This window comes from Rhipicephalus microplus, chromosome 1 (genome assembly GCF_043290135.1).
Source record: "Rhipicephalus microplus isolate Deutch F79 chromosome 1, USDA_Rmic, whole genome shotgun sequence".
NCBI classification, from domain to species: domain Eukaryota; kingdom Metazoa; phylum Arthropoda; class Arachnida; order Ixodida; family Ixodidae; genus Rhipicephalus; species Rhipicephalus microplus.
This window is the reverse complement of record NC_134700.1, coordinates 267,267,475-267,290,917: the sequence shown is the minus strand read 5'-3', so window position 1 is coordinate 267,290,917 and position 23,443 is coordinate 267,267,475. Positions and strand designations below refer to the sequence as shown.

The 23,443-nt window shown below is 48.0% G+C and overlaps 1 protein-coding gene across 5 annotated transcripts in view; it reads right to left on the bottom strand.

Moving 5' to 3' along the window:
* Positions 1 to 23,443, bottom strand: part of HDAC4 (histone deacetylase 4) — a 272,183-nt gene that overhangs the window by 123,457 nt on the left and 125,283 nt on the right. For 3 of the 5 annotated variants that reach the window (XM_037435635.2, XM_037435652.2, XM_037435643.2), the window contains exon 1: positions 18,679 to 18,868. The exons of the other annotated variants lie outside the window; for them this stretch is intronic. In XM_037435635.2, coding sequence (XP_037291532.1) covers positions 18,679 to 18,718 — 40 coding nt within the window. In that variant the 5' untranslated portion in view covers positions 18,719 to 18,868. Of the gene's footprint in view, positions 1 to 18,678; positions 18,869 to 23,443 lie in introns of those variants that run through there. 5 annotated transcript variants of the gene reach the window in all.

Here is a 23,443-nt window from a genome sequence, read left to right as displayed (position 1 = left end):
GGCACTTGCCAGTTCGTGCACTTTCATCCGCACTTTCATGTGTTTTGTCCCAGAACTGCACGGTTCGTTCGGAGCAAATCAAGGAGCCGCGGTGACGTCAGGCTCTGCACCCAAGCATTAAAACGCGGCGTCTCATCCGGCTATAGTATTACGACCAGCGCTAACGGGATATTGCGGAGCGTAAAAGCCGCGATGAGCTCCCCGTAACCAGCTAGCGCGCTGACTGGCGCTGACGCCAGCATCTCAGACGGACACACACGTCAGTACATACAGTGGACGCGGGCGTTGTGATCATGCACGGCGCACGCGGATCGTCTATATGGACGTGCCAGCAGCGGACTGGTGCGAGCGATAGAACCGCCCTCGGGCGATGCGTGCTGAAGGACCTTTCTCGCTTCATATTGGCGACTCCCCGCCCGCATTGCGTGAGCATGATGAAAAGCTGCAGCAACCGCAACGCTTTCTGCCAAGACGTATACACACCCCAATAGGGCTTTGGTGCGAGAAAAAAAAACTCGCTCCAAGCACATAACAGATTGAGAGATATAGGAAAAGCGCAGTAAGAGGAAACTGTCGACGGTCTTTCGTTTAATCGGGCATGGTGACTCTGTCTCCCCTCATGCCTTTTTTTTTGGGGGGGGGGGGGGAGGGGGTGAAACGATAATCGTCATTTATCTCAAGTTCATTCCTTCGCATTATCGCCGTGCGCCCGGCACATTTAGGTCAAGAACGACATGCGGGTTATCAGCGTGACATAACATTCTTGCTAGAAAACTGGCCAGCGCAGAGTTTTCAATAAAGGAAGCGCAGGCAAGACGGACGACGATTATTGTTGTGGGACAAAAATCACCCATTTTACTCGATCATTTTGTCAGAGTATCGGACATACCTAGAGTCAAAGCAGATTAGATAGGACCATATCTCAAACGATACGCTTACGTTAGTTGATTGATTGATTGATATGTTGGGTTTAACGTCCCAAAATCACCATATGATTATGAGAGACGCCGTAGCGGAGGGCTCCGGAAATTTCGACCACCCGGGGTACTCTAACGTGCAGCCAAATCTGAGCAACACGGGCCTACAGCATTTCCGCCTCCATCGGAAATGCAACCACCGCAGCCGGGATTCAATCCCACGACCTGCGGGTCAGCAGCCGAGTACCTTAGCCACTAGACCACCACGGCGGGGCGCTGAACGCCTCACAGAGCGCATCGCGGTCGTCAGAGTCTTTCCTGTTCTGAGCAAGCGGCAAAGCTCTCGACAAACGAATCAACAAGCGATCAGGCACTCGATGAATGGCGAAAATCGAGTCGGCGGATCGATTCTCCCCACCGATGCACGTTCACACGCGCGCACGGGTGCGATGTTCTCGAAAACTCGACAGGAACGCCGACGTCGTCAAAGCCGCCACGCCGATTCCGCGAGGCAGACGGCTCACACGGAACACTTGCAAGCAGCGGCGTGTGCGTTAACGCACTACGAGACACGAGCGCAAAATGAATGGGAAATGAATAGACATCGTCACCTCTCTCGTCGGTGTCAATCACCCAGGAAGATACATATTGATGACCCCATATAGATAAGAGACGCCCAGCCGAGAGGAAGAGATCGCCTGCTCACAGAAGCAGGCAAGTTCAAATAATGCACGCATTTTCACGCGATAGCGTTAAAGAGCTCGTTTCGCAGAAATTCTGACGTCAGCGGTCACAAGGCGCGCGTGACGTTTTTCGTTTGCCCCTACCATCCCTCCCTGCTTAGCTTCCAGCGCTTTCGTGGGCGCGAGGGAAGAGAAGATGCGATTGCAGCGTGTGACAAATCTTTTGTAACTCCGCTCTAACTGGACGGCGATAGCTATAGCGCGAGAACAAAACGACGACACAGAGACATGAAGGACACGAAAGACATGCCGTTTTGTTCTCGCGCTATAACTATCGTCATGCCATACCAACTAGCCCAAGCTGCCACACTTCTAAGTTACTGGACGGATTCTTAAAAATTTTGCGGCGTGCAATTTGTGGGGTAAAACGCTTTTCCAGTGAATTAATTCCATGGTTACTCAAAAAAGTGTTTCAGGGCCCCTTTGAGGCCACGTAGTGGCTGCATAGCAAGTCCGAAAACGTTTCATGCAGTAAATGTTGCAAGTGCGCACTAGGGAACGTTACTAGTAACGTAGCTAGCAACAAAATATCGCTATCGCCAAGAGTGTGAAGTTGCGCGTATTGGTAAGACATAACTAATAACGTAGCGCGTAGAATATGAGAGACACAGACCAAGGGAAAGGTCGAAGCTCCCCTTTGTCTCTCCCCTTGTCCTGTGTTTCACATATTCTACGCGCTACCTCATTAGCTATTGCTATTGTATTCGACGCCTGAAGGCGAAGCTTTAGGGTCCTCTAATTTTTTCAGTGCCAGTAAGAGGGTCTAATTTTCCTACATGACTAAACCCCTTTACGGAAGCTCGTGTCGCATACATCGTTTTTTTTTTTTCTGTCATGCGCTTCTGTAACTGCCATAGCTAGGAAACTCGCAGTATACATCACGGTCAGCCAGAAAGTTTGAGCGCCCGCATCACCGATAGCAATGACCCTTGTATTTTATTCCGCACTCGCGGGCGAATAGTTGGCACCGCGGCTAGAGGGCTAATATATTCTAACAACAATCGTCCCGCTTTCAAGCGTCCCTTTCTACAGTCCCAGTAGGTTCGCGCCACCGAATTTCTTTTCGTAATCAACACGACCCAAAGCGCACGAAACAAGTGATAACTTTAAAAAACAAACAAAAGAAAACGTGTCGCAAAGCTGTGGGCTGCACTAGGACTACGGCGGCTGCACATTAGCGTTGGCAGCGAAAGTCAACAGAGCGCAGACAGTGACTGCTAGAATAACGTTTTGTTCACTCCATCCCTCACTCACACAGACAGACAGACAGACAGACAGACAGACAGACAGACAGACAGACAGACAGACAGACAGACAGACAGACAGACAGACAGACAGACGTATCTATCTATCTATCTATCTATCTATCTATCTATCTATCTATCTATCTATCTATCTATCTATCCGTCCCACGTGTTAAGTAGCAAACCAGACGGTCGCCCTTTCCAAGCTCTCTTTTTCGGTCTCAACGAGAGAACGACGAGGTTAACGAAGAGGTGAGTAGAGTTATACCCTGGAGGCGAGCGGTCGGGAGCGCCACTATACGGGGAGGGCACTTGTCCACCTTTTGATGAAGCCGGCACTTTCATTACGGCCGGCCCACGCACTGCACCAAGAGACGGCGGCGCGCAGGAGAGCTTTCGCCACCGCCGAAAAGCGGCGCGCGTGGGTGGGGGGGAGGGAGGCCGTTCTCTATACGGCCCTGGAGTTGCGACGCTGGACCCGTCGCGCCTGTTGTTGAAGGTTAAAGGTTCGCCGGATGAGCGGCGGCTTTGACCACTCACTGGCATAACGCGCAGAGTCACTGCACAGCAGGATCAACCCACGACGCAACCCTTTATATGTTTTCAATTTGCAGCCGGCCGCGGAGTATGAAGAAAGCCACAGCGACGACGCCATCTTAACAAGAGACCAAAGACCTCGTCGACCTTTCGATTAATTAAACTTCGAGGGAGTGTTATACATACGGCTAAACGAGGATGGGTATTTCGGTCTATCGCAAAGCGCCCTACAGCCATTGTTTTTGCCCTTTAAAAAGCGCGACAACGGCCAGCATTCTTTTTTTTTTTCAGGCAACGTTGATTTTGCGCTTGAAATAACCAGCACCAGTAGAAATAATGTCACTCTACTCTGTTCCACGGCTTTGTTCTGTCTTCGCATGTCGCAGCAGCGCGATGTGCGCGGTAATGTTATATGTATAAAAGAAATACGTGGCATATCACAAAGGCTGGATATAGAGAACATTTTATACATTGATATTATGGCCGCTTCTTTATGTTGGATAGAAAAAAAAAAAGAACATGTTGATTGGTTCGTCAAACTTGTTGCTAGGGGACAACAAATATAGTACTTGCCTTATGATTCAATTGTTTCCCCTCGTACTAAAAACAAAAAATAAAAGACTGGTATGTCAAAGAAGAACAAAAGATCTCAATTGTTCATCCGGTCTACTGCAATGCGGTAAAGGTGATGCTAAAGCTCACGGAAATTTCTTCGAAATACGAATGGCTGCTGACAGTTACAGATAACTCTGACTCTGTTTATCTTGTCAGTTGATCTTCTTTTTTTCTCGCGAGCAATACATTTTGCATTATATGAATCTTAGGGACGACGTGCAGGTGGCTGAGACTCGGACAATGAAACACACGCAAGAGATATATATGCGTTGCGTTAGGTGCGGGGTAACGCGATGCCCTCAGAGACTGGCGCATCGCAGTGCATGTTTTCAAAGTTCGGTGTAGACATTGTGAAATCGCATATAGGCGCACGGCGATTTGATTATTTCGCCCTCTTTCGTGCCGCTGCAGAAGTTCCGTGATTGTAAACTGCGGTAGGCGCCGTCGACATAATTGAGGCGCTTGTAGCGACGTCGCGGCGCATTCAAGCGGGAGGTTCCCCGACGCGCTGTGCTCGGAGGCAGCTTTGAAGCTGTCGTGACAGTTGTCACGTGATCATAGAGGGCGTTGGCGAGCTTTGGGCTGGGCGCAGAAAGTTCCTCATTATGTCGACGGCGCCTACCCCTGTTTACGAACATGGAATGGGCCTGTAGAGTTCAATTCCATTTGTACCTTTTATATCAGCAAACGTTTTAAGGGAGAAAACGCAGGATTATATGTCTGCCCTTCGATTGATATGTGGGGTTTAACGTCCCAAAACCACTATATGATTATGAGAGACGCCGTAGTGGAGGGCTCCGGAAATTTAGACCACCTGGGGTTCTTTAACGTGCACCCAAATATGAGCACACGGGCCTACAACATTTCCGCCTCCATCGGAAATGCAGCCGCCGCAGCCGGCATTCGAACTCGCGCCCTGCGGGTCAGCAGCCGAGTACCTTAGCCACTAGACCACCGCGGCGGCGCGATATGTCTGCCCTTCATTCGGTGTAAGAGCAAGACGCGGCTCAATCGGGATTCGAGCAACGCGAGATGCTATAGTAGCATGGCCACATCACCAATCAAGGCCCGGTCTAGACGTGAGCGTTCCTGCCAGACAGCTTGACCTTTTCACATCGGTCGTGAACCGAGAGAAAAATTTTCCGAGAACGCCTACAGGCAGCCCCACGGGTGACGCAGGACGAATCAGCGAAACGACGGATGAGGCTCGCCGCATATCGCTATACGACTTCGCCCACTCTCAAAGCATGCAGTTCGCGGTCTTGCCTCTTAATGCGACTGAATAGTGAAGTATAGGCCAGGCCCATACCATATCGCAAAAAAAAAAAGAGATCGATCAATAAAAAGAGGAGCCGAGTGGCAGGCCGACGTGTATTTTTTTCCAATAAGCTAACGGGAAGCCGTTCACAAGAGCTTGTTCCCGCCTCTCGAAAGCCGGCTCTTCTCAAACAGGCCGTTTCTCCAAGTGCCGCGCGCTTCAAGCCCAATTTTCTTGTCATACGCTTTCAGCGGGTTCGCACACGATTGATCCGTGCGTCGGGGATTTTCCTCCAACCGCGCAACCTAATCCCACGCCCATGCTCGTACGCTCACCCGTCTCAGTCAGCAGCGGAGCGGCCGAAATCTTACGCACAACCACGTCAGCGCGAAAGACAACGAAAAAAAAAAAAAAAAGAGGCATCCCTCTAAGCGCAACGCGGCCGAAGCGGCAAGGGGCAGCCGCTGCCGGCGTGGACCGCTATCTTATCTCGCAGGCTGAACACGTCGCGTCCGGCATCCCCAGAGGCGCGTTCAGAGCGTCTCCTCCTCCCTCGCCAGTGGTGAACAGAGTGACCGTCGCTTATCTCTCCGTATAGGGGCTACATGCTCCGGATGCGACGTATACCCTATAAGATATCGGGGGAAACGGCAATCGCGGCTCGTCAACGCAGCAGAGAAGTCACTGCAGCGGACATGAGCCTCTCGCTTTCGGTTCTCGCCGGCTTGATTCACGAGCTGGGGATGATTTCGCATAGCCTCCTCGCTAATATTAGCCCACTGCCCATTAACCCACTGACATGACCCTTCAAAAGTCTATTACGAAACATTAACAAAGGAAGTAATGCATCAAGAATCGAGACTGGTTGTGAAATTTATTCTTGAGACCAATTATACTGTACGAAGTCTGCGTGAATACGGCGGGCACTGATATTTATTCAATTATCTACACAGCCCTTTCTTTTATCTGTTCTCAACATATCCACCCTGAGACGGGATAAGTTCGACTGTAAGTTAGTTATAACACGGAGTGAATGAACACCATTCCGACATTCATAGGTTACGTCACCATGTGGTAAGTTGTCGGCACATGTAAACAGAATGAATGATTGTTGAGACGACCTACGGTTAAAAGGGATTCCGCGTTTCAAGTTAGTAAACGAACACACCGATTGATCAGTTATTTGATCGACTGACTGATTTATAAATGAATCTTCGATAAGGGTATCCCTGAGCTATAATACTGGTGTTGTTAGAAATGTCGTTAGTCTAATCTGCATTGCAAAAAAACAAAACAAAATATGCTGAGGAGGTTACAAAGCCTCCTGCTGTAATTTTTACCACTTCCTACACCGACAAACGGGTCAATTCACTTATTGTACTGTAACACCACGTATTGTTGTCTACGACCATGCCGTGAGCGTGTGGTGTACAGATTCACAGAGGAGCTTCTCCGCAAGGCACAGAGATTAGCTTAACTTGGATTCGCGTTCCGCGATCTTAGATTTTTCCTTTTACTTACCGGACGTATTGGGAAACAAAATCGCACGCGTACGCATACACATACGCAATCAACGACAGGTAAAAATAAGTAAACAGTATAATCAAACGTGCACAAGGAAAGTATTTTTTGATTCACGACGAACGCTCCCCTCGCGTGAGCAAGCGTAGCTGTCAGTATTGTTTCCACGAAAAAGTCATTATTTAATTTGCAAATTCAAATCTCAATTGAATTAGGAGAACTGACTGTAAGCCGTGGGGATAATTAAATGCACTGCAGAGAAGTATATATAAAAATCACAACAAAAGCACAACAAAACATTTACTTCCCCGAACGAAATAAAGCTGTATTTAAAAAATGTGCCCTCAGCGCTCGATCAGAAGTGGAACAACAAAAAAAAAAAGGGCGCTTATGAAAAGTAAAAACACATACTAATTGGACGAAAAACCAAACTCATGTCGATTCTCGTCGACGTCATATTAAGGACGCTCAATGAGAACGGTAATCGTCACGAAACGAACATGGCCTGTGTGGCGTGGTCTCTTGTGCCATGGAGTTTCCTATAAGTAAAATAGAAGGAACTCTGGCGCTAGTGTTTTGCTTACTTTTAAACGCAATTTAAAAATATAAATCATACTGAGATTCAGCAAACTACGCTGTCACCTGTCACCATATTTCATGCTCTTTTCCTTTCCACCGGAATCTAATCACCCATTCAGGCTAGTTGTAGGTCCCTTTAAGCCCATTAAAAAGGCCACATCTATAATTCACCATCCCTTGCATGAACAAAGTATACAGCTACACACACATCGCTTTGCAGACGCGTACTGGGTACTTCGAAACTTTACTTCCAGGCGTCGAATCTACAACCAGCACCAGCTCACGCTGTGACCGTGGTGCGCGTTTCACCCAGGCCTGACGTTTATAGTATTTTTTGTTACATGCGAAGCAGCTCTTTGTCTAGCCTGTGTAACACTGTCCGTCCGTGTCTCCGTGCCGTGTCTCCGTGCCAATGCGCCATACCGCATCCCTCCCTCCCCCTGCAGTTGTTGGAACGATGCCAAGTAGGTCAAGTCGCCTCTGCGCGTTGATGTCACTTTCCCTAACCCGCACCAGCTGCCGGCTCCTTCCAACGAAAACCAAACTCATGTCACCAAACACCTTAGTGGTGTTGCTCCTCCACCCACTCGCAACACAAGTGCACTCCTCTTTCGCTTCACTCTCTCCACCACCGCACGCCTAGTGGAAACACTTTTTCAGTTCGTTTATTTGCGATGAAACTTGCACGAAACCCAACCCGTCTCACGTGTGTCTGCGTTTCAAAGAAACGTTTACTGTAGTAAAGGCTACACCGAGTTTGGCTTCAAACCATTCTTCCAGCACCCGCGTCGACGATCGTTTCAGCGGGGTAAACGGCGTCCTCATCGCTGCTGCTTCGCATCTCATCATGGCTCCCTTCAAGGAGATGGTCCATAATTTGTGTGTGTGCGTGTGTGTTCACATTACAACTGGTGCTGATGTTACACGATGCATCGGTGTAGCAGCCAACGATATCGTACACGGAACGAAATGTGGATAACGCGACGATTCCCCGAATGAACGTAACCATGTAACGATTCCATCCATACAAAGTTTTTTTTTTTTTTTCGCGCCTCCACAGTCGTCAGAAAGACGCCTGCGTTATCAGCGGTACCGGCTGGTCGCGAAGAGTGAAGGATAAGAAAATGACCGAATTCAGCGAAATGAAAATCTTACATAACACATCGCACAAAGTTATTGCGTGCACAGTTGAGCATGTCCTGCTTTCACACTTATTCCGCTGGTTATGCCAGTGTTTATTCGACATTTTTTTAAGGTACGAGGGCAAGCTTTGCGATAGTAGAGCCAGTATAGAGCAGGCTCTGCCTGAAAGTACACACACAGCTAGGACAGCGAACGCCTGCCTCTCCTAAATGTGCTGACGTGTCGGCTCACTCAAGAGCCGGGCTGAAGTAGCAGCAGCTGATAAGGAAACGGGGAATCGCTATTGAAAGCAGCTCGAGCAGCTTCGATAAGGGAGACGCACGCCTGAGCCGCCCTCGGGGAGATCCCATATATAAACCTCTCGAAAGCCTCTCAATCGCGTCTCTGACGTCACGACCGCGTGGGCTACTTTCGAGAACTGAAGTCCCTGGAAAGAACGCGCTATCGCAGCGAAAAAAAAAGAAAGCGTCCTCGCCTGCCGGTCTCTTATCGTTCGCGGTCCGCACATTGAGCCGCCGACTGAAGACGAGTCCGGATCGAGGGGGCTACGGGGGCATGCCCCGTTCGGAAACACGTGACCAGTCACGGGAGTGCCGTTGATCTTTTACGGTTCGCGCGAGAGCGCAGCAGTTTGCCGCGAGATAAACGCTGACGAGCTATTCTTCGGCACCGCTAAATACGGAACGGTGGCGATAATGCATGCGCGAGAATGCGACACTGCCAGGCGCAGTGTTCACGTGTGCAGGTTGTACTATATATAAGGCGACCTCACACAACGAAGGAAAGCGTGAGCACTGACTGCCACGCGAAGCTTTTAACTGGAACTCGACGTAGATGTGTAATTGTAGGGATTTCACGACCCGCACATATAGAGACGCCGTGCTGAGGGGATCCGGAAGTTCCGTCGATTGGTGTTCTTTAACCTAAGTGCATGGACCTTCAGCTTTTCGCCTCCGTGAAGATGCGGCTGCCGGGGCCGGGGATTCGAGCCCGCGACTTCCGGGTAGGCAGGCGGTCTAGTGCCATAACCATCAGACAACCGTGGCAGGTGATAAAAGTATGGACCACTAGGCAAGGAATCTAGCGGGTGTCCCCCTGTTTGGTGATGTTTCCTCCGGTGAATGTTAACACGAACGAAAAGGCGACGCCACAAAGCCAATCCAGATTCTCGCTCGACCCGATCCGTACAATGTTGTCGAGTCCCGCCTAGTCGTCGCGTATACTCGATAACGAACAAAGGACAGGCGCTAAGCACCAGGTAGCATCGCTAGGTGAAGGCGATGTATGCAGGCCACTATAAATGGCTAGAAAAAGAAAAAAGGATACCAAACAACGGTGAAGTGGTGGGCCGATTCTGAAAGCAAAGCCGCAATATACAACTTACCAAACACCCGGTCACGAATGGTCATAACCAAAGCGATACGGCGAACCGATAACCGTTCTTCCAATCGAAGTGAGTGGCGCCCAGATTGAGCTCAACACTCCTTGAAGAAAGACACTCTGTTTGTATTAAACCGCGAAGCTCGCATCAATAAAAAGGTTCCATAAATACCGAACGACCATGCGATATACAACGTGGGCATAAACAGCAGCTCAATGTACACATCCCCGCACATTTCGTTTACGTTGTCTCTATTTCTTCCAGGAAGCTTTTTGTTTAGCACATGTACAGGCGCCCTTTGTTGAAATTTTCATCAGACGTAGAAAAAAAGGAATATAATATAAATAAAAAGACACGAGCAGAATTATCGTTTCAGCGATGCTATAACGGGCTTGAGCTGAAGCATATGAAAAAAAAAAGCTCAAGGTACAATCAAGAAACAAAGTGGAGCGGAGTTTCAGTGCATCTTCGGTGCAGCAGTAGAGCCTAACAAATTTCTTGCACCGTGCATCAGTTTCAGGCTTCGATTATCATTGCCCTTGGCCTTTCAGGAATCGTCGAATCACATAAGTCGTTTAAGGACACTGTATCACAGGTTGCAGTCATCCCTCGTCAATGTTCTCCAATTGTAAATGTGCACGTGCGCAGATGCACCCCTTGATCACGTGAAGTCAGCAGAGCTTCAGTGCTTAGTTAAGAAAATTAGTAAATTTCATACTAAACAATCGCTAGGCTTAAGAATGCAGTGTATAGGCGTGACTTCGTGCCAGTGCAGTGAAAGAAAAATTGCTGCATGGCGGGCGGCAGGCAGTCATACTTTGGTTTTTTCATCCTTTGCTGACCCTGCATAGCTAGTCCCGCGAAAGGCTGCAGATGTTTTCAGGAGCCTGCACCACAAATGCACCAATAACCTCGTCGTTTATGCATCGTCGTCTATGCCTTTTTTTTTTTTTTTTGCATAGTGCGTGTAGACTGTACAGCCAGACTGCTGTCTCGATTAACCTCTCAGCAGTTACAGTTTCATTTTCGCAAGTGTACGTTCCCCGTTTGTGAAACCATGCAATCGGTGAGATTTTACCACGATGTTTTTTTTTTGTTTTTTTTTATAGAGTTGGGGTGGGTGGAGAGGGGTCCTAATTTTGGTCATGTCCACAAGGGATTTGACGAAAGCGCAGGAGCTTGTACTACCTCGCGCCAGCGAGGCTGCCCCGTCACATCGGCGAGATTATGCTGGTAACCGCAAAAGAAGTAGTTTACTAGCAGTACAGTAAGGATTTTCACGGCGAAAGTCTTAGGTGACCCATCAAACGAGAAATTCTACCGTCGGCGGCGACTGTGCCGATGTGTTGGGGATGAGTCAAGCGAAAATTGATCATGACGTGATTCATAACGCCAGAGACCGCAAATTTTGTGACGTCACAAAATCTGACGTGACGTCCTGTGGCGTAACGCCATACGACGCTGTTGCAGCGCCCTATACTTTGGGCGTCGAACAAAAAACATGAGAGCACGCGAGCTCAACAAAAAAAAGGAAAAAGAAATAAAGATGGCGCTCTGTTAAATACGCATTGAGGATGAAAAGAATATGATTGTTTTTTTACTTCGGGTCGTCTTAAATGAATGCACAGGGGGCTCAGTGAGTTTATATTGCAAAAATTCAAAGAGGCTTCCCGGAGAACAAGCGACGGGAGAGGAGGGCTCCCGAGGATGAAGAGGAAGAGGGCGGGACGTGGAAGCATGACGGGAGACGCGACGCCATGCTTGTGCCTCGACCGCTGGATGCCCAAGCACAGAAGCACTGACTTGAGCCCCTTCGAAGTCACTGTACGGGCTCCGTTAGGTTCGTTACCTAAAGCGGCAGCAACTCTTGCCCCCTCGGCCGAATGCCACACGGTTGAAAACGCTTCCAATGTACCAGTCTCGTCTGGCATAGAGAGATGGAGGGAGAGAGCAGCTAGCTACCAGGTAACGACGGCAAGCCATGCACGAGTCCAACGATTCCGATGTCGCTGTTGGGCCGGACAAGACTCTTTACAGGACGCGGGCCAGGCGCCCTCAGGAAACATCCGAAGTAGGTTATTGACCAAGGGGCCGACGCACGTCAACGCGCTCACAAACGTTCTCCGGACAATGAACGTAATGAGAATGCTACGCATACGTTGGTGCGTAACGCGCGTTCACAACCTGAAAGGTCCCTGTAATTTTATAAAAACAATACTGAATTAAATTACCTCTTAATTATTAGCCCTGGCAACTGCACTTAGCACAACAGTGCTGTCAGAGCTCGAGCAAGCTCTTCTATCAGACCGTGCGCCTTTCTCGCTTTTTGGGATATTTGAAATGTGTCCCAATGTCCATGCAAGCGTTCCCTCCCCTCCCCCTTGCTTGCAGCCATTTTTCCAGCTATTATTCGTCCATTGGCGGCGAGTATAAGCATTTAATGAAAGTGTATACAATAAGGCATTTTATTAAAATCACGGGTGTACATTCTTTATTCTTAACGGCTCACCGCAGGCGTGGAAGGGGGGGGAAGGGTGCGACTTCGTCATGACGACTTTTGTGTAGAGAAGACCCGCTGACTAAACGGAAGCAGCGCTCCGACGTCAGCTCAGATGTTCGATCAACGTCGGCAAGCGTTTCTGCTAATAAAACTTACAATTGGATATTTCGAACACGATCGCTCTCAAACAGAATCGACGTATTTAGTTCATTCACGTCACCGGTTTCGAACAACTCCGTAACTCTCTATGACGTACATGGTGCTCTCAAAATAACCCATCGTCTCTTTTTAAACCGATGATATTGCGCTGTCTTTCACCGATACATAAGGTCTGCTCATTGAAATTGTCATCAACAGTCTGATCACGCCCACTGCAGGGCAATGGCTTCTCCTGTGTTCCGCCAATCAACCCGGTCCAAAGCTTTCTGCTGCCCCGTTATACGTGCAAACTTCTTAATCTCATCTGCCCACCTAACTTTCTGTCTCCCCCTAACACGTTTGCCTTCTCTTAGGATCTAGTCAGTTACCCTTAACGACCAGCGGTTATCCTGTCTACACGCTACTTGCCCGACCTATGTTCATTTCCGTTTCTTGATCTGACACCAGATAAGCGCAAACACTAAGAGCCCACTGTCTTTACATTTTTCTGCACGGCAGGTTTCATCTGCATTGAAAGGGCCACAGCGACCAAGAATCAAGGCTGCTGTTTGGGTCCGTTGGTTTGCTATTAGGGGGTAGAAAACTTTGCCCATATAAGACCCGGACACAAGAACAGACGATGTAACACACAGTTTCAAAATTTTACTTCGGAGCGACACTCTTTATATTGTTACGTAGGTGTGGGTGCCAGTGTCAACTAGAAGACGCTTCTAGCCATAGAAGAGGTTGAGAGGTACTGGGATCGATACCCAGCGCATACACCAAAATTATACGCGTAGAGTTGCAGTTGAAGTTGCAGACGTCCTAAAACAAGTGCGACACAATAGGTTCTGAGCCCGAGACACTTCAACCTCTTCAATGGCTAGAAGCGTCCTCTAGTTGACACCGGCACCAACACCTACGTAACAAAGTGATTGACGTACATATATTGTTGAAAGTTTGCCCCCTGTGTGTTGAATCACCTCTTCTTGTATCCGTGTTCTTTGTGCGCGGCGTTGTGTACGCACTCATGGCGAACTATCGTTAGGCCAGCTTCATTGATGAAGTGCCAACTCAAATTTAACTCTGAGCTACATATAAGATTTGCCGAGATGACACATGCTGACAAATCCGAGCCGCAAACTAAGATGTTCACCAGGCAAAAAAAAAAAAAAACTACTCCATGACGTCAGTAAGATGACATACGAAATGATGCACAGGAGACACCGTATACGTATTAGACACACGAGTGACATGGCACAATGCGTAGAGAACCGAGAAAGAGAAAACAAAAAGGCACAGATGAAGTGCATTCCCTGGCAAAAATAAAAAAAAACCTTTCCATTCACGTGATTTCCGAGAACCGTTTATTCGCGTTGTGCGGAGGCGAATGCGTCACGACGACACACTGAGTTGACGCACTCAATCGCGCAGTCACTTCGTCTATCACGCGCAGCACGGGCGGCGCTCCATTATTTACGCGAGCAAAGTCATCGCACCGAAACTCGCTGCTGATTCGATAGTCCGATCACATCCCGGGGGAAACACGAGATATGCGAGGTGGGGGAAAGAAACGGCGGGAAGAGCTATTAAAAGCTCCAGTATAGGAATGAAAGACCGCGCTGCACCTTCTTTCATTCCCCCCTGTTTCCCTGACCTGTTTCACACCTGGCGAAACCTTTCAATTCACGTGATTAGGCTACCATGGTTACTCCATTTGGGTGGGCCATCGCCCGAACACCTTGTCGGGCGATGGCCACCCAAATGAGGAAAGAAAGAGACAGAAATATTTTACTGAAAAGCTAGAGATGCTAGTTTGGCTTTTCGCTTGACATGCTACTGCAGGTGCTGCGTGATGATTATTATATATTCAGTGATCAACACGTGACGTTTACAGCCGCACACGTAGAGTACACTATATAGTTTCATTTATGCTTGCGGCCCGCAAGAAAGTCAGCAGCGTTTTTGTGGCACGTAACCCACTGGAGCTGCTTTGCCGTAAGCTCAGTAACGTTGGAGATTTGAAGCTGCCTTCAGAGACTGTCTCTTTGGTGCCTATAACGAGCAGTCACAAAAGGACATAATTGAGATCTTCTGGGACGTTACATTGGGCACACAATGATGAGTCCGACAGCCGAATCGCGACCGAAATGAAGAGTTAAGTGGGCTACCTCGCCCACTGACTACGCGCGCCATTCCAGTCATTATCATCGAAACGTTTCTCCGACCACTAAGAATCAATTCTCCGACCACCTACATTCGATCACGCTACGCAAACCCAGAAACATACTGAGCGGTCCTTTCTGATCTTGCACTTGCAAAGTTCACGAATTTCCGACGTCCATAAAGCAAGGGAATTCGGCTCGAACTATAAAAGTTGTTTGATCTCTCCGTCAAAACAACTTCACCGATCGGCGCACGAGGTAACATGCGAACGTGATCCCTTTGCCATTTATGACAGAAGCGATGATGATATTTTCGATCTGACATTTTCTTCTCTTTCTCGCGGATCAATACCTCAACCATATAACTTTGAGGAAACACTGCCAAATGCCAGGACGCCCTAACATAGTACGTAGTAACAGATATGTGAACATTTCCAAGAACCGGTATTCGTGTCGCGAAGGCGAATGCGTCACGACGACACACTGACTTGACGCATTCAATCCCGCGGTTGCTTCATCTGTCACGCGGGGTCGCCGCTCGCGCGGCGATCCGTTATTGATCACGAGCAAAGTCGTCACACAATAATCTCGTTGCTACGCATGACGTCATGAAAACCGCGTTCCGACTCATGGCGTCACAAAAATGTTCATGACGCTGAGGCCCTCCCATTAAAGATAAATTACAGTATCCCAGTATTGAACCTATGGCATGTTTTGCCAACCTACGCCCTCATCTAACTTGGACAGTACAACACTGGAAACTGGTTATAACGAACACAGATACAGAGAATTATTGCTTATGATGAACAAAAATACGAACTTTGATTAGCCAGCTTCATTTCAAATGCATTGATTATTCTTATATCAATACACCGAAAGCTTGAGCGCCGCCGCAATATCGACTATAGAAAATAAATATTTGACTTGCGCGAGGCTCAATACTTTAACATCATTATAAAAATGAAAATAATTATCTACCCCATTTAGCGTCGAAACCAAAATTTTCTTTTCTTTAATTTGGTTGCGACACTAAAGCTTTGGTTGAAAATGTAACCACGACCTTCTTAAATAAATGTACACGCAGGTCAGTTTTATTTAACCTAGTTCTGTCGCAATTCCATTTTCTCGCGTTTAGGTATTATAGCGGTCGAGACAGGTCTTACAGATTAAAATAACAACTTGCCGAATACGGCAGTACGGCGATTTCGCACATACCGCACAGTAAACAGGCACTGGTAAAAGACATGCATGCTCCGCCGCGGTGGTCTAGCGGCTATAAGGTACTCGCTGCTGACCCGCAGGTCGCAGGATCGAATCACGGATGCGGCTGCTGCATTTCCGACGGAGGCGGAAATGCTGTACGCCCGTGTGCTCAGATTTGGATACACGTTAAAGAACCGCAGGTGGTCGAAATTTCCGGAGCCGTCCACTACGGCGTCTCCCATGAAGTGTGGCAGCTTGGGCTAGTTGGTATGACAAGACGATAGTTATAGCACGAGAAGAGAACGACGACACAGAGACAAGAAGGACACGGTGGTCGAAATTCTTCTTGTCTCTGTGTCGTCGTTGTGTTCTCGCGCTATAGGCTATCGTCGTGTCATACCAACTAGCCCAAGCTGCCACACTTTCGAAGAGCACACAGCCGCCGCCATTTTGAGACATTCCACGCTCAGTGAGGCATTCCAGCTGGCGACAGGTGAAACGACGCCGTTCCGATTGCACAGCGGAACCTCGGGGGGGGGGGGGGGGGGATGCTTCTCCGTCTACGTCGCAGTCTGCGGTCAGGCCATACGCCGAGAAGGAAAACACCACGCCATTACAAGCCGCGGACGAATCCTTATCGGGCGCAGGCGGCGGAAAGGAGAACTCCACTTCGTGGTCGTCGTCCAAGGAGATAAGGAGATTTGCGCGACGCAAACGAGCCAGGACGGCGACGGCCATAAACGATTCCGCCATGGTAGGCAGCTAGCCGTCGCCTGAGCCTTATATAACTGCGTCCCATAGAAAGAGAGAAGAGCAAGAAAAAGCGACGAAAATCCGTTTCGTTTCTTTGTTTTTTTGTTTTTCTGAACGCCGTCAAAGTGCACGGATCGCGACCCGCTCGCCGACGAGAAGGGTGCAGCTCGACTAAGCATATCAGATTCGCAAATACAGCCGCTACTAGGCGTAGCGAAAACGACGCCAATACGACGTCAAGCGCGCCTAGGAATGCGGGCTCCTCTAGATAACCGCTCGAGTTGATACTTGCTCGGCGCGGTCAGAACGGAGGATACCCGCATGCACGAACGCAGTCGACGCACGTACTTACAGTACGCTCGACTGGAATGTACTTATTCGCAAGGACGAGCAACGTTGCAACGCTAAACGGCTGAGTGCATCAGAAAAGGATGTGCGCATAGGACTTCGAGAAAGGCAGGTTGCGACACGTCCGCCATGCACTTCAATCTTTTTTTTTTTTTGAGGGGGGGGGGGTGCTTATAAGTGCCTTTTTTATAAAACATGGATGGTTGGAAGACTTTCTCCATCTGCAACGGGTTCTCGTGAGAAAGATGAGCAAAAAATGGCGAATCGCACAAAGTTCGTAGACGGACTTTACAAAAGCTGGATGCAAGGGCGAGACCGTCTATAGAACCCCGGGTTCACGAGGATAGATACAACTCGAAACACAAACCCACCCACGCCCACACAGTGGGCGAATGGCACTGCCGTGGTAGGATGCTCAGTCACGGTGCTCGTCTGCTGGCCCGAAAGACTCGGGTTCGAATCCGCACGCGCCCCGGTCTCATCGCAAAGGTCGCGAAATGCTACAGAGAGAGGCCTGTGCTACGTCCGTGCACCTTCAAGAAACGCAGGCCATGGAAAGTATATAAGGGGCCCTCCACAACGGCGTCTACCCTACAGCTAGAGGCAGGAAGTCACAAGCAAAAGTGTGCAGTCCCGGTGCAAATGTAGCATGTGAAATAAAACATAAAAAGTTATTGAAAAGCTACCGAAGGTGTACTTCGCACATTACGAAACGTGAAACGACGGGCATGTAAGCCGTTGTTGCTGAAATTCATATTGTAAGGCAGACACACCGCAAAATAGCATAGAGGCAGAACAATGAGAATTGCCCACAAACACGTGAGATCTGTGGCGCAATGCAAACGGCGCTGTTTGGCAACAGAGACTTTAGCATACCTTGCTACACGGCGAGCTACAAGACATCTGTTTCTTTATTTAGTATGATTAACACAGAAACGAATAGAGCAAGCTAGGTGCGCTGATTTAGAGCAGCAGAGTTTGACAAGACCGTGGTGTTCTTGGAAGCGCGCGCCGACAGGCAGAAGCTATGACGTCACTAAGTGCGACGCGGCAACACGAAAACAATCCGCAGGGGGAGACGGGCATCATTATTGCGTAATCGCCACACATCCGGCATCGTGCACCGAGACGGGCAAACGGGCGAGCTAGCGACTCCGCCTAGCGAAAGGAAAGAGGGGGGGGGGGGGAAAGGGAATGTCAGGTGAACTGGCGGAAGGACATGTTACGAGCTCCCAGCAACAGGCTATGTAGAGCACGACAATCGGGGAACATCACAAAATGAAAGGCACACACTAACAAGCGCGAACCAAAGGGCAAATGAAAAAAAACGGCCGATTTCATATAAAGCGACATCCGCAGCGGACGCACTGGAATGCACCACAGCGATCGCATTAAAGCGCACATACATATACAGGAAGCCGCCCCAGAGGTTAAAGAAAAAGTATGGTAAAAAAAAAAAGTGAGAGTGGGGCTGGCGAGAGAGAAAAAAACGTTGCGAAATACACGCCCCAACGCGTGCGCAGTACACATAAGTAAAGCAAAACAAGCTCCCAAGCCATGCACGGAGATGCACGCCGATGGTGAGCGACGCCCTCTCCACGGTAACCTGGTAACAGACACGGAACACACATACCTGCCGGCGAAAAGCTCATGCGATGTAACCGGGTCGCCATTCCATTATCCGTTAGCGCGGTGGTCGGAAGCCACCACGGCGAAGACGATGTTCACGGCGAAGGGCAATAAAAACGGTGGCGGAGAGAGCGGCGTTTGGTTCCAGGCACACTCAAGTTAGGCGTCACACATCCGAAGATCCGTAGTGGTCCGGTGAGATCTCCTCGAGGCGATGACAATCCGCAAGAACGATCTTCTCAGCTGGCTCTGGTAAAGAGCCCGGCGACGACTCCTGCCTATTTTTTTCCTTCCCGCACGGATGACGTTCGACGAATCGTTCGCGAGGACGACGTCAGAAACGAAGCCCGGCAAGATGTTTCACGCACGATTGCCGTTAAGTCAAAATCGTAAGATGACGGGAAAGGTTCACTACCTAGGCAACACACCTCGTAGTACACGGTGCTGATCGCGCTACGCCCGTACACTGCGTCAACGCGGGAGTCCGCTCGATGCACGTCTGCTCGCGATCGACGGGGCAGGCGAGGGCGCGCCCTGCTTCGCAACTGGTCCGCAAGACGGCGCACTCGCCGACAGCTGCTATTTGTAGCGCGCATAGAGAGAGGACGCCACAGACTACTCCGCAGCGAATGAATTCATCAAAATCATTGCTCTAGGAAAAAAATCGGATAAAGGGACAGCGGAAGAACGATTAACCATTGAATTATTGCTTAATTAAACTGGACAGAATGTCATTGCAAGTCAATGAATCAGAGACAAGCCGGCTCGAGCAGAGCCAGGTCGGGTCTCTACTTTCGGATTTACACGGTCATCTATTGGCGCTAATATTTCCACGAGTCAGCCTACGAGGAAACAGCGCCAGGAGGCAAGATAGGCGATATGCAATATTTGACTTTGCAAAACTGCAGAGCAAATACTTACTACCAAAGCGTCACCTGTCCCACGGCGCTCGTCGCGAATAAATCCGGCCTTCTGTGTCAATCAGTATTGCGATTTATCACCAAGAACCGTTGCATAATTCCCCCGACAGGACAAAGAAAAATCGTGGTGTCCAATGGGTGTCCGTGGTGTGCTTTATGCAACTTATTGTAAGACATTAAGAATGATCTAATATTTCAGCACGAAATAACAATACGAACGTTAACACGGGCGACGTCCGATGAAATAAGAATTATTTACGTGTCATTCCAAATCTACGAGGTGTATGACTACGGAACTTAACTTAAGAGGAATCATAGTGATTTTAACCATTGTAGTGTCATAGTACTCTTCGAGCTGTATATTGTACCGTTGTACGTGCTGAGAATCGGTTATGTTAAAAAATTTGGACCCAATATGATCTATTTTCGATACCTCCAAGAGCTAAGGAGCAAGCGGCACAGTATTTCTGTTCCGATATCTTTTGCATCATGTCAATTGAAAAAAAAAAAAGGAAACAATGCAATAGCGCCAAAATCAAATAATATCTCATACGTTTGATTGGTTTGCGTATTATGTGGCGACCGCATTGCCATTTCAAACCAGTTTTCGTACCCGGGTGCGCATGCCAATTGAGAATTAATCACACTAGCCCTACTCATTCCAGTCCTATAGTGCTAGATGGACACCGAATCGAATGCATATATATCTCTTTTCAATAGATCGAAGATAATCAGCCGTTTTTCACCATTAGTATATTACAATTTTCAAATTACGATAAAAGACACATAATACTTGTCCTTTCATTACACGGCACATTATAAAGCGAGCTTTATTAAAACTGAGTTTCGCTAGACACCCTGTTCGCAAATCCAGGACACAGAAACGCGGCCACGCATTTATTATTATTATTATTATTATTATTATTATTATTATTATTATTATTATTATTATTACTTTATTGCCTATTTATAACTGCATACCCCTTCGCGACAGAACCAAAGGAGCGTTGTCTGAGCAACGATGGCAAGACGAAAAGAAAAACGTCCTTTTTTAGGAGTGTGGCAGCTTGGGCTAGTTGGTCGACACGACGATCGTTATAGCGCGAGAACAGAGCGACCACAAAGAGCCTTCTTGTCTCTTTGTCATCGTTCTGTTCTCGCGCTATAACTATCGTCGTGTCCTTCTTTAGAACGAATTGTTGCGGTATTTCTGCCACTATTGTTGAAGAGAATACTGCAGCGAAGCGTTTTTTATAGTTTTCTAACTCGATTGAACGACACGAGCTCCGCACCTGTAAAATGTGCCTAGCAACACCCACTGATGAGCAACGCGCGCAACCAACATCTTTACCGCGGATAATTGTGCTTTCAAGCTAACAAGTGGAATGCAAGTTTATCATTTTTAGCTTAAACTTCGTTTTCTATCGTGCGCTGGAGAAGGCAAGGCATAGAAAAACTTGCTGAAAATATTCAGAGATCTATTAGTGAAACATAAAAGCACACTCTTCGACTCATTATTTCATATTTCCGAATATTTACGTACGTTTAGCAGTAACACACAGCAGATCAGAGCTTTGACAGTTATCCCACTGCCTACAACTAAACTACTCTACCACTAAAGCCAGGAAAAAAAATTTTTTTTTCGGGAGGTTTCAGCCATTCGTTATGTAAGCTCGTTCTTGTGCTTGCGTGTGTGTGTGTGTGTGTGTGTGTGCATATGTTGTATACAGTTTACTGAGATGACTGATAGAAATTCATTCATTCATTCATTCACTGTTTATTCAGACAAAAACTACGATTGCCTAGGTTGAAGGGACTAAAGGCCTCTCCCTGTTTATAAACAGGGAGAGGCCTGTTTATCAATAGACCTCTCCATGTTTGTAAACAGTGTGACGTCACTGCGGACACCCCGCCCACCATACCCTCCCTCGAAGCAGGCGCTGGTTGGCAAGAAAGTTCCGCCGGCGGCATCTTTCTGCATAGCAGAGCTGCGTGTCTGCATTCCTTCGACAGAAATTTCAACATTGCTATGTTCTAAAGTCGCAGCTTTTGAAAGAAGAGGGTGGAAATTTGCTCGTCGTAGTTGGATGGATGGAGAAACTTTATTTAGAGTACTGAGAGACGCGACTAGCACGCAGCGGGTTTCACCCACGTAGATGACAGCCATAAAATGCCTGATCTTTTTCGAAAGCGAATGTTTTCAATCTGCACGGTGAGCGGCACCTTGAGAAATACTTGCATGGCATGGATGTAAATTTATTCAACTTCCATCGTGACATGTGCAATGCAGTTTTGAACGAGGTTGAGCATTGGCGGCCGCATGGTTTTGAGCTGTTGTGTGCGACGTCACGGATAAGATTCTCACTCATTGCGCAAAAGTCTGATCGGAGATGAATAAAAAAAGAAAATAAACACTTCTTGCCGTGCGTTAGACTGAGGTTAACATATCCTCGTGAAAACCGAAGGGAAATTCTGCCGCTGCGTTTCTCAACAACTCAGTGAAACTTCATGTGATATAAAACCCGACAACCTAATAATATAGAATAATATCTGGCACTGTTACCTTGCTGCATTTGACACCTATAACATATTTTCGTACTTATATTGCTCCTTTAGGCCAGATACACAAACTCCTAATGCGCATTGTCACTTCATAGGGATCGAGCCATAAAAGTACAAAGTAGATAAGAAACGAAAATCTCCGCTGTTTCCATTCACACGTATCAGGTATCCGATAATACGAGGCCATGGTGAAGCGTATATGCAGATTTGGTAACGCTACAACATTCTTGTAGCTCATGCGTACTGTATATATCACCCTGAGATCATCCACTTATTTTTCTGCACGCCGCGCATACACTGACATGCACCCACTCGCAGATGATCGCGTCAAATGTAGTTTTACCTTGACTAAAATGTCAGATCGTAAAGTTCCATCGACAACCCGTTACTGCAACCTGTCCACAACGAATGCCCGTGTTTTCGCAAACAAGACGCATCGCGTTATTCACACTGCACACACCACGCCCAATATTCCCAGTCTCACAGTCCGTAAAGGTAAACCAATATTGTCGATGTCTTTCAACGCACACTACACGCCACAGTCAACACTGCACATTTTGTATACAGTTTTTATACAGTTTTTTGTTATACATTTTCCAAGACGATGCTTCTGTTCCTCGCACAGGCCGCCACGTGTGTTCACTTCTCAGAGATAAAAAGCCAGCCAGCGTGGCGAATATTCCATCACGTACTTTACCACGCACCTAGATGTTCTCTGACACATGCCACAGCTAATGTTGCAAGTGTGAGATGAAGATTAAGCTTTGAAAAATAATTGAAAACTTGCCCCAAACTCCGAGCGACTGCACTCCACTCAGCCACCGGCGGGAGTGTTTTGCCAACCACCACTTTGCACGTGCACCAGTGACGTCACGCTATGATGTAGCCCGGTAGAGGTCTATTCGGTATGACTGCGCGGTTGAACCAAGAACGCAAGAACAAAGGGAAGTCTCCTCTTAGGGGCACGCTTACGACTTGTCCGAAAATAAAGAAAGAAAGCAGACGCTATTTTTGCGCAAACAACATGTAAGAGGAAGCAGACAACGACCGAGACCGACAAACATGCTAATTTGGTGCAAAAACAACGCGCAAAAGGATAGCAACAGCTATACAGAGCAATATAGTCTGGAGATTATGCATCCGGCTAGCCAAACGAGGCTCACGTCGAAAACGGATAAGTACGAGTATGTGGCAGATGTAATTTGCAGGGAAACGCTCAGCTCGGACGCCTGTCGATGAGCGTCCACTTCCGTGGAATACTAAAGTATAAGAAAGAAGAGGAAAACA